The sequence below is a fragment of the Bombus vosnesenskii genome, unplaced genomic scaffold (genome assembly GCF_011952255.1).
Source record: "Bombus vosnesenskii isolate JDL3184/JDL3185 unplaced genomic scaffold, Bvos_JDL3184-5_v1.1 scf7180000013264, whole genome shotgun sequence".
Taxonomy (NCBI): Eukaryota; Metazoa; Arthropoda; class Insecta; order Hymenoptera; family Apidae; genus Bombus; species Bombus vosnesenskii.
Genome location: NW_022882924.1, coordinates 5570806 through 5586055, shown reverse-complemented (window position 1 = coordinate 5586055; position 15250 = coordinate 5570806). Strand labels below are relative to the sequence as shown.

At 45.1% G+C, this 15250-nt stretch overlaps 2 protein-coding genes across 6 annotated transcripts in view; one reads left to right on the top strand and one right to left on the bottom strand.

The window, feature by feature from the left end:
* Nucleotides 1–15250, bottom strand: part of LOC117235796 (ELAV-like protein 2) — a 40476-nt gene that overhangs the window by 24196 nt on the left and 1030 nt on the right. For 2 of the 4 annotated variants that reach the window (XM_033498167.1, XM_033498150.1), the window contains exon 1: nt 106–1612. The exons of 1 other annotated variant lie outside the window; for it this stretch is intronic. The gene's annotated coding sequence lies outside the window, so the exon portion shown is untranslated. Of the gene's footprint in view, nt 1–105; nt 1613–13654; nt 14341–15250 lie in introns of those variants that run through there. One more of the 4 variants, XM_033498157.1, reaches the window with a different exon arrangement.
* LOC117235782 (cytosolic carboxypeptidase 6) lies at nt 6565–13315 on the top strand. 2 transcript variants are annotated; one of them, XM_033498129.1, is made up of 7 exons: nt 6565–6699; nt 9356–9720; nt 9788–10224; nt 10288–10491; nt 10612–10835; nt 11924–12119; nt 12348–13315. In XM_033498129.1, the coding sequence occupies exons 1-7, from the start codon at nt 6678–6680 to the stop codon at nt 12649–12651; spliced, it is 1752 nt and encodes a 583-aa protein (XP_033354020.1). In that variant the 5' UTR covers nt 6565–6677; the 3' UTR covers nt 12652–13315. The 2 variants fall into 2 exon arrangements, with proteins under 2 accessions (XP_033354020.1, XP_033354011.1); XM_033498120.1 differs by lacking the exon at nt 6565–6699 and adding an exon at nt 8606–9220.

Sequence of the window (15250 nt, the reverse complement as noted above, 5' to 3'; positions counted from 1 at the left end):
CGGTAATAATAACAACAATAATAACAAGATAAGAATAGAACAATAATAATAATTCGAAGGTCAGAATCACAGAAGCAACAAAAGTAAAGAAACAAATGAACATACCGGTTAACGATGAAAATCAGTGGTTGGAGGATGCCGATATCTGGGCGTAGAACGAAACGACGGTGGGTTAATGTTTTTTTTTTGCGTTTTTATTAGTTTTTTTTTAATGAAGTGTTATCTCTGCCTTTTTTTGTATATATTATCTATATCGCTAGATTTTCATTTCGTTGTTATCTCGTTTGATGCTCGTTCTTTGTTCCGTTTCGTATTTAATTCTCGTTCTTTAAACGACGATGTGTGCGTGTTTCGTTTATCCGTTTGTTCGTTTATTTTTCGTTCTGATCCATGCCCGTGTTTTACGCGATAATTTTAATCGATTTTTAAACGGCCAAGTTTGTCGAATTACGGCGACGAATTACAAGTTCAAGTCCTTCTCCAGATATCTCTCTCGCACTTTCTTCGATCGACAACGAAGAATTACAGTCTATACTTTATAAAAACAATCGAACCTACTGGATACACGACGATCGCACGTACATATGACACTTGATTTGTTAATGTATCGACGAAACGAAAGGGGGAAAAAAATGACGAAGAAAATCACGGAACACACCCTCGAGTGTCTCTCTTTCACACCCACCGGCCAACACTATTACTTCGTCTTTCTCCCTCTACCTCTCCCTTTCTCATCCGTACGTTTTCCTTTTTCCTTCTCCTCAAGACCTCTTCTGCCGACTAAAGGATCTTCCAGACGACGATTCCTGCTCTCTGTATTTTTAACACCAACCTCGTCAACGTATCGCACACTGAATTATCTTCGTGGAGAACCGGCGACGTATATTTTATCCTCGTAGCTTTAATTATCTTTTTCTTTTCCTTCGTTCTTTCTCTCTTTCTTTTTTACACGAAGTTAGAAGGAGAGCCGCGTGTACGTCGATCGAGATCGATCTTCGAGAAGCTGACCGTTCCAGGAGGCGAAGGGATAAAAATAAGGATCCGGGAAGGGGAGGTAGAAATGGACGAACGAAATCATAAGATCCCCGACGAAGACGCGCGTGAAAGAACGTGGTACGACGATCCAAGTCTGTTGACGAAATTTCTTTCTCCGCTGACCGATCGATTTCAACTTCGATTATTTCGTTTTACTCGTTTTCTATTAATCGTGTTTTCTATTGATTACTGTTGTTGCTGTTGTTGTCGTCCGTTGTACTCTTTTTGCCTTCGACCTTTTCGTTTCTCTCTTTTCTTCCTTCTTTCTATTTCGTTAGTTTAAACGCGGTTCGAAGTTGTGCGTGAACACACGCGGTTTTCGATTAGTATCTCGTTGACACGTGGGCGGGAGAAAGCAAGAATGATTGATCGGTATATACGGTGAGGACGATTCTATATGTACCAACGATACGAACGTATTGTCAAATTAAAGGGTCAGAAATGAAGATATACAAGCAAATAGTAAGAATGTTGCGGGTATAACGGTGTCTACAACGCAATGCCTTTATGTGGTGCGGTAACTAAACTGACGGAGCCAGGCCCTGCCGCCAATCGCTGCACCCTCTGTTGCCCGCTGCCGCCACCGCCCCCGATGCTACTACTTCTACCTAGGCTAGAGGGGTGGGAGCCGCGAGGAGGATAGAGGTCGAAGGTAACAATCAAGGAAAGCACGTTGAATAGAGGAGGATCGACGAACATTGAGGAATGTACGCAGGCGCTGAAAAGAGGCAATGACTGCACCCTCTCCCTGGATCGCCACCACCGCCTCGATATCTCGCGGCACGCCATCTCTCGATGGAGGGGTTGCGATGGCCGCGAACACGGCCAAGAAAAACGGAGGGAGCTAAAGCGAAGAGAAAGGATGAAAAAAGAGAGGTAAGGTCGAAAGAAAATAGCAAAAGACCGATCGAAGAAAAAGAAAAATTTACGCGAGCGGATCGAAGGCAATGGCTGCATCTTTTCGATACCAGCAAGTATGGTTGTCCGTTCGTCGACGCGGTTTGAAAGATGGAAACCGGGCCACGGAGAGCGGCAAGGAGGAAACGAAGAAAAACCGTAGCCGGAGGCGGCGGAATCTACGCAGGCGCCGAGTGACGAAGAAACGCGAAGTAATACTTGGTTGGAAATTGTCGTGACGTTAACTCATTCGACGTAAAGAGTTGCACGGATGTAACTACGACGGGGATGTATGCGTCAGAAGGAATTCTGACGAAGTAATAACTCTTGCTGAAAATAACTTTGCATCGTTCCACACTCCGCGTGTAATACTCGTTTGATGATTGAAACAGGAACACGAAAAAGCAAAAGATCGAGGAGTTCATAGAGGACCTAAGGAGACGCGTGCGTCGGACAGAAATCAAAGAGGACTGCTCTCTGACCTATCTGGACATTAGGATCGGCTGAAAAGCTGTTGAGACAAATACGCAGAGAAAGAGAGAGAAAATGAAATCGAGGGTAGTTGCACGACGCACGCAGGCGCTAGGGAAGGGTCGTGAACAATGGCTGCTCCCTCTGGAGATCCTCTGGACCTTGCAACCACCGATACTGATTGAAAGAGCACTCCCGGGGACTATATACGTGGAGGAGAAAGGAAGAACGAGGGATGGAAAAAAAAAGCAGTTAGTGGATAGCTGTTGATCGAACAATCGCCGTTTGGGACAAAGATTTTGGAAGAAAAAGGAAACTCTCGACTCTAAAATAGCAGGGCGTAGTTTGCATACAGGTGGCAGAAGAGCGCGGTAAAAGGTTGGAAAGGGGAAAGCAACCGCCGCGCCGCTAGCTGGATGGTCCGGGAAAAGGTGTTAATCGCGAACTCGAGTGGAGGCGGACGGTACTCTCATAGACAGGGATGCTACAAGACAACTCAAGGATCGTTGTTTCAACGACGTTCGCCAAAAAAATTGAAAAGCAGAAAATTTAAAAGTAACGGTGAACACGAGATAGATACGTGGACGCAATTAGAGTCGACGAATAATAAATTCGACGTAAAAATATATTTGAATATTTCATCAGAGAAGTTGGTCTCGCCGTCTCGTGTTCCGAGGAACGGGGGTTGAATTCGAGGGGAAGAAGAAAAAAATGGCTAGACGTACGGGGGAGTGCACGTGCGCAAGCGCTACTCTCGAGGGTTGAAGAGGAAGGGGTGAAAATTCAGGCTCCGCGAACGACGGAAAGAAAAGAGAGTGGAGCGAAGGCTTGAAAAGGGGAAACGAGCGTAGGAGAGGCGGGTTGGTAGCCCGTGCAGAGCTCGAGGACGCAGGCGCCACGTTGAAAATGGAAACCGTCGTCCCAGGGGTTGACCTCCCTCTTGTACGAAAGAGCTTTTCGACCGTGCGAATGCGGCCAAATTTCGCCGTGCCTTTACCACATAGTTCACCACTATTCCCCCCCTACCTTAATCTTCCCCAGTCCTCCCGCCCCCCTTTTTTAACGTGCACGGACATCGACCAAATTTTCCAGAAAGTTAAACTCGAACCGATATTCAAAATCCGATGATTCGTCCGATTCGTTCTTTTTCCCTCGTTGAATATAATCGCTTTAACTTCTCGACTTTTGTCCCTTGCGTCTTGTCCCCTTTGCTGCTGTCTCTCGTCACTTCTTTTTTTCCTTTCCCCTTTTTCGTTGTAGGCACAAGATATTACAGGCTCCGAATTGAATCAAGAGCCCCTTTTTTGTCGGAGCCCTAGCTACCTGGAGGAGGTGCATTCATCACGGAATATTGTAACGCTATCCCTAGCGGAATCTTGAGAGGACACGTGCTGCGTAAATGGGTCCACGTGCCTCGGGCATCGGTAAATCACACAATACGACGATGCAGCGCTAATGAAACGTTAACAAAGAAAAAAAATCGAATTACGCATTTCCTATCGAAACTTTTGTTAGTTAAAAATAGCACCCCACTTTTCCTGATCCCCTTATAGTAACGGCAAATATACGAAACAGTAAATTTTCGAATGCAATTCTATTCGGATAAGAACAATCACGTCGACCACGTAATTTATAAACGTCTGCCTCTTCAACATGTGCGTAAACGAGTAAAATCATAGTCTGCACTTGATCGACGATTATCTTATCTGTGATCGAGTACAAACGAGGAAAGTATCGATCGATAGGATAAAAAGTACGCGAGCCGACGTGAATATCATTTCCACGTTATTACTCGAACGGCGTCAATGTTAACGAACGCTCTGCAAAGAGGGCTCGCTAATGACTCGGCCTCGAAATTACGAACGTGAGTCGATCATCACGGCGGAAATAATTGGTTTGCTCGTTGCCGCCTGTTACATTCGCAACGCGAGATGCAAGATACGCGGATGAAAAAGTCACGCTGAGAAAAGAGCTGCCCAGGAGGGGTCGAAAGAAAGCACAAACGGAGCCAGATAGGGGGAAAGACGAAAAAATGAGGGGATGATAATCTAATGGTAAATAGCATGCATACGAGGACAGACACGGGCAACGGCGTAGCCTGTACAAATCTATTCCATCGTACCCTATAAATAGATGCTCGAAGAAAACGAAAGTATATGTATTAGATTTGAATTTAAATCAGAATATCACAATTTTGACTTGTGCCTCTAAAAATCATCATATAAATAGCTTCTATCAACTGAAATTACCATTTTACTGTCGAAACAAGATAGTTCCATACTCCGGTTATCTCCATTCGCACGAAACAAAAGATAACATCCAGCCGTATCGTAATACCAGATATTAAATCCGACGTGATAATAGGAAAATTGAAATTATCCGTCAAAATATAGTCTGGATGTTCGATGAAAACGACGACGTTAAAAAAATGCAGCCAGACAGGGATGGGGCAGACGGTAGCACCGCGTAAATCCCGAATCCCGTCTCGGGCAATTTATAACGCTCCTCCTCTTTGTCCCAAACTTCCGTTTGTTGAGTATCCTGGGAACAGGCAGTACCTAGCCCAATTGCCCCTTCTTGCTACGCCATTGGGCGTGGGGTGGCAAGAGGAGCTCGGTGCCCAACGGCACAGGGGTTTCGAATATCGATCTCTTGCGTTCTCCTAGTTATTCACTCTCTCTCCTACACTTGCACCGGCTCTCTCTTTCTCCTCGTTTCTCTCCCTCCACGTTGCACAGAGCTCGGCTGCGAACAACTCGGGGAACAGAGAGGGACGAGGGTGAAGGAAGGGTTCACCAGGAAGTCCCAGCCAAAGCCCAGGAACGGAGGACATTCACCAGCCGAACAAACACACGTACATGCACCTACCACCGATGCGAATCTTGCCCGGACCGCGACTCTCCAATCTTCAAATTCCCAACTCTTTACGCTCCTGATCCTCTGCCCGACGATCGATGGATACGGTTCTATCCAGATGAATTACAAAATCCATTCGACTACCGTTAGAACCCAAGATGTTCTTATTATACGTAGCGCTCCCTTTAGAGAGTGTTTTCTTATCCTAAGAATCGCGAGAGAAGGAGTTTATATCCCTTCAGAATTATAACCACTTCTCGTTCCTTAATGGAGTCGTTTTTTTTTTTTTTGTCGCGGTTAGGGTAGAAATACCTTGGGAATCCAATAATCCTTCATTCTATAGAAGTAATCTCCACAACCAGACCGTGAAATTCTACCAAACTTCTGTTTAACCAGCAATTTCGAAACCACTTTTGGATAGTTTTACACGAGTTTTACCAGCGTGGTTCGAGCTAGTGGAAATAGTTCGTAGGACGAGCGGTGTCCAGGAATTATGCGGGTTCATCGATTAGTGGACGCAGGTAGTTAACATAGTTACGCGTTGTTGGAGCATTGAACCAACTATTCGGGAATGTATCTTTTCAGAGGCAACAGCAAGTTTCCATAACTGCATCCCTTCTCCCGGTGGCACGCCATATTTGTGCTTGCTCATCCGGGTGCTTGGCCAAACAATAAATATGCGTGACTTAAGCTCACTTTGCATGTTGCACGGAGCGGGTTGCGTGGACCCGGGAACGAGGCTGCACACGTGCATCGGAGGCTGAATCCGTGCGTCCCCCCGTAGCCTGATAATCGAGCCAGGGTTGTGCATGCGGATTACGTAGCTTCCAGTCGCGTATCAAACGCGTGCCAAACTCGTTATTTCGAAATTGTGAATCTTCCATATTATAAAGGACGAATTATTCATTGTTCGATATTCTATGCGGCTCGTGTATCCCGAACGTGTTCTTAAAAATCTTTCCCCACTCAGCATGTTACATCGAGTACGTAGAAAGAAGGACAAACATTCTTGCGCAAATATTTACCACAGAAACGACCGATCTTCCTGTTATAGGTTGATAGATTGTGTTTCAGGGGTCAGATCTTTAGCTTTTATCCAAGCAAAATAAAATACCACGCGTTACAAAGCACGGTTATGATTTTCCTTATATTTCGGCCGTACGACCGTCTCGTTGGAGGTTGCATTAGTTCTACGAACTTTCGTCGAAACTCTATACGTATAGCCAAGGGACAGTCACGCGAGACACAGAAAATTTCATGGTTGAAGGCAAAAACGAAAAGAAATGGCAGCAGGGACATCTATCGATTCAACAAACCAAGGAAACCAGGCGCGTGGATCCGCCGTTAGTATCGTCCAGTCGATGAGAAGTTGAGCCTCGTGTGGACCAGTTCGGGACAAGTCAAACTCCGCTCTCGATATGTCCGACGTTGAGGAAACTGGTACGTACTATGCTCGATCCGTCTTCGAGAATTGTTCGTAACAAGCTAGAAACCGTTCCGTGACTGAAACGCGAGCACGTAACACATGCCACATCGTCTATCTGCGTGATCGCACCTCTACACGAGAGAGAAACATTTTGTCTATGAACGTGTGCTTCTATATTTCGACGTCGTTTCCCGATAGATCTTCTGTGATCCGTCAAGCCGACCGAATCGCCGACTCAAGGAGCAGTCACGCGAGGATCAACGCTAGCTCGATGCTTATTGCCCTCTGACATTTGGCAGGTGTTCCTCTTTGGAGACCAGTTCGCCTCGTGATATAACATATAGATCGCAAAATTCACCGCAGAGCAACACTTTCTCGGTCGGTTTTCCATGTGCGAGGGGTGACTTTCCCTTTGTAACTCGAAGCTGCCATATCCTTCCCTGTTCCCGGCTATTATTACCGCTCTGGTCGCCTTTTTCTCTTTCTCTCTTGACCTAACTTCCGTTTTCCGCGTCACGGAATAACGAATAAAGTAGAAGGATGCCTCTTATAGTTGGATTCTTCTAATTTCGTTCGATGTAGATCGCGATCCAGGGAAACCGTGTCGAGGAGAAAAAATATAACGACCGAGGCTGCTTTTCCTTTTTTTTTTTCCCTCGTAGCCGGAACTGTTGAAGATTTAGTATGAGTTCAGCGGTGCGTATCACAGTGTATCCTCTCCCTCTCTATCCTCCAGCCACCCTTGCCGTCCCCTTGATTGTTCCGTGCTTTTCTGTCCAGCCTCTTTGTCCCACTTTTAATTGCTCTTCCCAACCGTCAGCTCCAGAGTGTCCTCAGACCTTTTTTCCCTCCAATTTCCCAGGAATTTTCTCTTTTTTTCCCTCTTGCTTCCACAGCCGTAACCGAGGCGAGACAACACACCGCAGACATTTGCCTGGGCAAATTGTAGAACGTTTCCCGGAGGTGGAAGCTTGTCCCGTCGTGGATAAAGTGTTGCCACTAATGCCAAGCTATCAACCTTTGTCGTTGTCCAGCCTTTCAAGAAGAAAAATACCTAACACTAAATTTAAATGGTCGTAAATCGAGAAAACTCTACGGGACGAGACTTCGTACGATTTTCTACGCTTCTATCAAATCTGATCGAACGGGAAACGAGTCACTGTCGGTCACTAGCATTGACTGGCTAAGTTCACGTGACTCGTGGTATAATGGTCAGGTTTTGCGTCAATCGATGAATAATTGATAAGAGAATTGTGCAATCTCAACGGAAGACCGCTATAGCCTAACCGACTGAGTTTAATTTCCCTTTTTCTTCGTGCTTTCGTTCCTTCCAGGCTATAGACGCGTAGGTTTTAGCTGGTGGATGTGTCACTTACGGGCATCGTACGAACCGCATGGAAATAGATATCGAACAAGCCTGATTTAGAAATCCGCACGCGACACGCTATGCACCCATCGGGCAAAGAACAATGCATGATAGAACGGAGCAGCTAGACTTGAGACACCACGACGTGGTTTGTCGAAGACGTGACGTGGACGTTCCTGTCTCTGTTTCTTACTTCTTCGAGCACGCGCCACGTGGATCTCGCCAGTCCTAATATAATCTCTTCGCTTCTTCGAATCGTTAATCCGCGAGAAAGAATAGATCCAGAACGTTATAATGCACTAGATACGCGGAAAACTATCAGATAGATTGAAAGAATGAAAGTTAAGAAGCCGTTTAAATCCGTGGGGGATGGTCTTAAAAATTTCGTATTAGAACAGACTTAAACACAGTCCCTGAGAGATACAGATGATACAAAGGTGACTTTAATCTATGCGGCTATTTCTATTTTTATATATAAATACTATACAAAAACACGAGAAATGTGAAAAATATTTCGTACATGATCTCTCTCGTACATGATTCACGACCTCCGCAGGGTTGAAAACTAAAGTTCATCGCTCAATTTCAAATTCCGGCGTTTCGTGACCAAGAGCAACAGCGCTCTCACTCGCCACCTTCGTTCGTTCCCACGAGCGCGAGATTACGAAAGGATACGAAGATCGGATTTAGAAATAGATATCAACGAACCGAATTTACCGAGCACCAAAAGTAAATTACCGATGTAGCCTCTTTTCTTCGTCTAGATTTCGATCAACTAGCTTCTCGTGACCGCAAACGACTTTGTCCGTTTCGTTAAAGCCTGCTCTGTCGATCCTGTGGGATCTTTGACGCGTGGCAGCCACGCGAATTCCCGCCAATCTTGCTCGATTGAACCGCGCGAAATCACGAACCTAGGCCACACGAGAGATTCCTCGCACGAGAACCGACACGAGAATTAACCGTAACGTGCTGATCCAACGGCACGATCGGTGTTACAGCCTTTATCCACGTAGGTGGTAACACCCGCCATAAAAGGTAGTTTAGACCCAGAGGAAAGTCAGTCTGTTGCCACGTCTTCTGCCTAGTGGATCAGCGCGTTTCCTCTTTCGGAATGGCTCACGGGGAGGGTCGAGATCCGTTGGAACATACCAGCCTCTATCAAAGAGCTGGTTCGATCCTTTTTTTGTTTATATTTCGTTTCGATTAATTCTTTTCTTTTTTGTTACTTAATTGCGCTTGATTGAAAACGTTTTTAACGAATTACGAGGATGTTGAGAACTACAAACAGACGTTTGACTGTGCAGAGAGCGAGGACAGTGATACAGAAGGAGGTATGGGAAACGTGAACAAAATGATAATGCGACCACCGGGACACAGCGGAAAGGCGAAGAAAGGACACATTTGTTTCGATGCCTCGTTCGAGACCGGTAACTTGGGCAGGGTGGACCTTATCTCAGAATTCGAGTACGATCTGTTCATCAGGCCTGATATCTGCAATCCGCGACTTCGCCTGTGGTTCAACTTCACCGTGGACAACGTGAAAGCGGATCAACGAGTGGTCTTTAACATAGTTAACATATCAAAGAGCGCAAATCTGTTTCGAAACGGAATGACGCCTTTGGTGAAGAGCAGCAGTAAACCAAAGTGGCAAAGGATTCCCAGAGACCAAGTGAGTTGCCGTCTACAGAAAACGATGAAACCAATATCGAAAGATATTCCACGAAACTTTCCTCTAGGTATTTTACTACAAATCGGCGCAGCATCAAAACCACTACGTCCTCAGTTTCGCCTTTTCCTTCGACCGTGAAGAAGATGTGTATCAATTTGCTTTGACCTATCCATACTCGTACAGTCGCTATCTGGCACATCTGGATAATCTTTGCACCAGGCTAACGTGTACGAAGAGGGAAACCTTAGCCACGTCGATACAAAAGAGGAAAATCGAATTGGTCACGATAACTTCAAATCTGGAAGACTCTCAAGATCATTCAAGGAGGGTGGTGGTCGTTCTTGCCAGAGTACATCCAGGCGAGTCACCCTCTTCCTTCGTTTGCCAAGGTCTAATGGACTTTCTGGTCAGTTCCCACCCCATCGCCCAAGTGTTGAGGAATTACGTCGTTTTCAAGATAGTGCCGATGCTAAACCCTGACGGCGTTTTTCTTGGCAATTATAGGTAAATAGAGAATCCTCTGCCAAACGAGAAACAAACGAGCGACAGAATGTTCTCTTGTTAAAGATCTACTCTGATGGGGGCAGACTTGAATCGTTCGTGGAACAAAATCTCCGATTGGCTGCATCCTGCTCTGGTAGCGATCAAACCGATGTTGAAGAACCTCGATAAGAGTTCCCGTACACCATTGGACTGCGTACTTGATTTGCACGCTCATACTAATGCTACGGGACTTTTCGTTTATGGAAACACCTACGACGACGTGTACAGGTATCTCTAACCGTTTTTTCTTTTTTCTCCTAAAGAAATTTCCTCGAGATATTCGTAAAGAAAATAAGATCCTTCCGTTTCCAAATGACACTATCTAATCAACGGCTGCCAGCCTCTCAGGTACGAGAGGCACATCGTGTTACCAAAGTTGTTAGCGCAACACGCCGAAGACTATGAAATAGGGAACACGATGTACAATCAGGATCCCCATAAGGCTGGGACCGCGCGTCGTTATCTGTGTTCCATTCTCAAGGAACATGTAAACTGCTACAGCATCGAGGTATCGATGTTCGGATACAATAGGAAATCCACGCCTGGAATATTTCCGTACACCGAGGAAGGATGTATCCTTTGATATCTGTATTTATTTTCCGTAGATACGTGAATTATTTTCTACTTGTGTACGAGCATTTGTTTCGCTTAAAATTCTCCAGTAGCGTCTGTCTTTGGAATTCTTGCAACAGAATGTTTCACAAATCTAGAATAATCTATATATGTGTCGGAGTGAAGTTGGCATTTTGGGACGTTCGATGAACCTTTACTTACTTTACCGTCGCGGATGTAGCTAATATTTATCGGTACAAATGGGGGCACTACAAGAGGCTATGAGTTATGGCGATAGGATGGTCGAGATGATGGTGACAACGAATTCAGGTTCGATGACGAATCCACGGTCCACGGGAGGACAAGTATCAACGTAATACTCGATTCGGGTAACTTCTCGATAACTCAATCAGCAATTCGTCCAACGACTAACTAACAAACTAACTCTCCGTAATCCAAAAGAAACTGCCCTTATATACCCTGTACTTCTCGGGTCAATCTTTGTTTTTAAGGAGAGCCATATAATCATTTCATACCTCCGTCAGGTACACGTCCCTCCCGTGACCGTGGCTACGTCTAATGACCCGCTATGTCACTTAGAGACCGAACCCATCGTCATAAAGTCAAATTGGAACATTAAAACTATTTCTTATTTTTATTACTTAAGTGCAGCTATAGTAAATGTCTAGACTAGGGTATTGGGATTTTCCCAACATTCCGGACGGGAAATCCCGATGTTCTTTCATCTCCGACATATGTTTAAACGAAACTGTTCAAGTGTGTTAACCCGATAGTTCAGTTGGTAACTAGGTAACCAACTAACTTTATATTACCACAATCTTGGAAATGGTAATTAATCACTCGGAAGGCAAACCGTCTTGAGAGCATTCCAAACGAAACAGCTGTTAAGCCGCACGGTTATTTCGCTTCGTTCCGTGTTTTTCGAGGGAAATTAAGCAAAGTACTATTGAATAATTTATAACGCGATCAATTAAAGCGAAAGCTTTGCGTTAAAAAGTTTGGATGCCAATCGATCATCCGGTACTTAACGTAGACCCGTGCTACGATGCGATGAGTCAACTATCTTGACTTGCCAATTAAATCACAGATTATAGATTAGGCCGCAATCTGGCCCGTGTATTCCTAGAATATTACAAACTGATGGGCATCATACCCGCCGGTCTTCCCGATCAACCATCCACCAAACGATCGCGACAATCACGAACAAGGCGTCGAGTTCTTAGAGAACCTAGACCGAAGACATCCAGGAAACCTGCGCCTATACATCTGGCCAGTATTCACGAGTAATTTCACTCCCATTACTTTGTTATAGAAATTCATACGCCTTTTCTTTACTCTGCTACTATTTTAAGAAAACTCTCAAACTCTTCTTAATAGAAATAGCTACGTAAAATCTACTATATAAAGATAAAATAATTTCATTCTACGAGTTAACAGTTGTGGTTTAAGAATCAGGATAGAATGAAAATGAACAAGTTGGATGATGAAATCCGCATGGCCGTGATCGTCAGGTACTTTCAAGAGGAGACAGAGATGGCCGCGAGCGGCGGTTACCGATCGATGAGCGGCACGCGGATGAGCCAGCTTGGGACCGGAACTGGAAGTGGAACGGGCGTCGGCGGGTGCAGGAACCGGAGCTACAGGTTCCGGAGCCCCGGGGCACCGCTCGACAGGGTGCAGGCCCTGTCCAGACATCCCGCCGAGCCGAGGCTCACCATTATCGATTTCAATCAGCTGACAAGGGGCGGTTTGGAACTGGCTACCAGCAAGAACAGGGCAAAGGTCGCTCGAAAAGCCGCCAAGTTGAACAGATAGCGATCTCCATTTTACCTCAAAGCGTCGTCTTAGCACCGATAATCGATAGATAAAATAATTCTTTAAAGAGAACTTCGAAGCGTCTGATTCGATTTAACTAACGTGAACCGCTAGATTTAGACTCTTCTTTGCGCAAAGAAATTTTTAAAGAATACTACGAATTAAAAATTTCTCCCTGAAGCTCTACGATGACGCGTACTCGCGGTCTTTCAAGAATTTGTAGGTGATCGATCGACGAAAGAAGAAGAGAATAGCAATGTAACGTAAGCATGTGTAATCCGAACCCGATGTCGATTGTATCAGTTTCGTAGAGAAGCTTCTTTACACGATGGTGTAGGTTAACGATTACCTCAATGTACACATAAAATTGATGGATCGAGTGGTATACGAAACTGCCCAATGCCAATAACGTCAATCAGTGATTCGTGTACGCTGTATCGAATCATAAAGAGTCGATTTGTAGAGTTGTTACGTTCTTTTATTCCTACACACGCGCCGCTTTCTTTACGTACATATTTCTTAGTACGCCCGACCGATCGGTTTATTCACTGAAAACCATTTTTACAAAGATGTTCGCGTTCCTTCGGTTTAACGACAATAAGTCGAGGCTCGTATTGTATGGCAACTTAGAATTACAACAATAAAACAAACATATAAATGCTAAGGAGAAAGGGAATAAAAAGCATGCACAATTTTTTTTACTATCTGGTACACTAATTGAATAAAAACGTAACCCCCGAACGAGACAAATTCTGTCCATCGTTTACGCGATTTCCCGTGTTTAAGACTGAAAATTTATCTCGTGGATTATAATAGAGATTCTTTACGTCGCAATGATAACGGTGTAAATGAGATCGGATGAAACGGTAATCTCGTCCAAGGGTTTCTACACAGCTACCCATCCGTATCGGTGAGGGCTTCGTGGAGAAAATCACGAAAGGGGAAAGAAGAATGCGAAAGCTGTTGCTTTCTTAGGTCACATAATAGAAATTTGTTCACGTACCTGAATGCGAGAATTACGTTTCCTAAAACTCAAGCAATCCGCGAGCTTGTTGCACGCGTATTGGATGGACAGAAGACACAGGTACTACGGGGCCTGGTACACTTGATCAGATACGGACCTAAAGATACGCTAGCTGATCACGGCTGTATCCGCTTATTGAGCATACGATAAACAGGAGAGCCGGTACAGTGACTATTGAGCGTGCGACTCCTTGATCACAACAAACCAATCAACGAATGATTTTTGTTTTCTTTTGCGTGTACGTTTCTTTCTTTCCTTTTATCAATCTTGTTTTTTTTTCTTTTCTATACGTGACCAAATTATATATTCAAAACACGTTGTTCGTTGCACGCGCTCGCGCACGCTTCCGTATGTCCGTGTGCGTGTAATATGCGTGTGTATGCGTGACAAGGGTAGCGTGATCACGTACATATACGTTGCACGTATACCACAGGTGTACGAACGTGTCGCGCGCGACCTTTCTATATGTTATTATACATGTATTCGTGTGTACGTTTGTGTATGTGTGTGTTTATATATATATGTGTGTGTACCAACGTGTCAATCAATCGGAACTGAAGAATGAACTAAAACGGAAAGAAATGAAACTATAGCGAAAGAAGGGAGCAGACAAGCGGCCAGTAGCTCTTCTACTCCTGGGCTCGAGACGGAACTGGCCCGTGGGCCGTTCCGCTCAACACCACCTCGACTCTTCTCCCTCTACAACCTCCCCAACCAACCCATTCCCCAAACCACCTCGTTGCAACCCCCTCGAACTCCCTAGCTTCTTTCCAACCCCCTCTACTCCCCTAATCTAGTATCTAGCGCGACCACCGAGCCGCCCGGTACTTCGGGGTTGGATGATACTAGGGCGGTGGTCGTTGAACCAAGTATATAGACGAGCTGTCTGCGTCGTGCCGATTGCGCACAGACGCCTCTGCCTCTCTTTCTCTATCCCATTTTCCATCTCATCCCATCTATCCGTTTCTCCCATTCGTTCCAACTCGCTTCTGCACCCCCAGCTCGCAATTTGCATTTCTCTATCTCTTCCACGATTTCCCTTCCTTCTCTTTCCATTATTTTCCCCTCTTGTCCCTCCGTTTCTCTTGTTACTTCAATCCCTTTCCCATCATATTCCCCTCCTCCTATCTCTATCTCTATCTCTTTCCTTTTTCATTTATCTTGCACCTCGACTCATCCGTCCTCTATTTTCCTTTTTATTATTTTTCTCGTTTTTTCTCTTTGTTTTTAATTCCATTTTTAACATCTTCCTTCTCTTTATTCTTTTTCACTTCTTCCGGTATCTGGTTATCTTCGAGCTTTCCCTCGCCCCTTTTCTCATTCGTCTTCTCGTCTTCCATTCGTACCCTATTTGCCTCTCACGCTTTCTCAACCGAGCGTACTCTCCAACGTTCCTCGTCCCTCCGTCTGTCGTGCACTCTCGCGATCGTGAACAGATCCCCAGACCAGGTAAAGCTAGCGACCTCTATATAGCTGAATAAACACGAGCGGGCTGCGACGAGTCACCAACACGCTCGTAACCCATGTAATAATGAAATAATTCTGGGATCGTATACGTGGGTTAGAGAAACCCTA

Coding starts and splice junctions, on each gene's coding strand:
- LOC117235782 (XM_033498120.1), top strand. CDS start 9,163: ATGGCTCACGGGGAGGGTCGAGATCCGTTGGAACATACCAGCCTCTAT. Junction 10,225..10,287: donor GTTTTTCTTGGCAATTATAG/GTAAATAGAGAA, acceptor CTCTTGTTAAAG/ATCTACTCTGATGGGGGCAG. Junction 10,836..11,923: donor TCCGTACACCGAGGAAGGAT/GTATCCTTTGAT, acceptor ATTAAATCACAG/ATTATAGATTAGGCCGCAAT.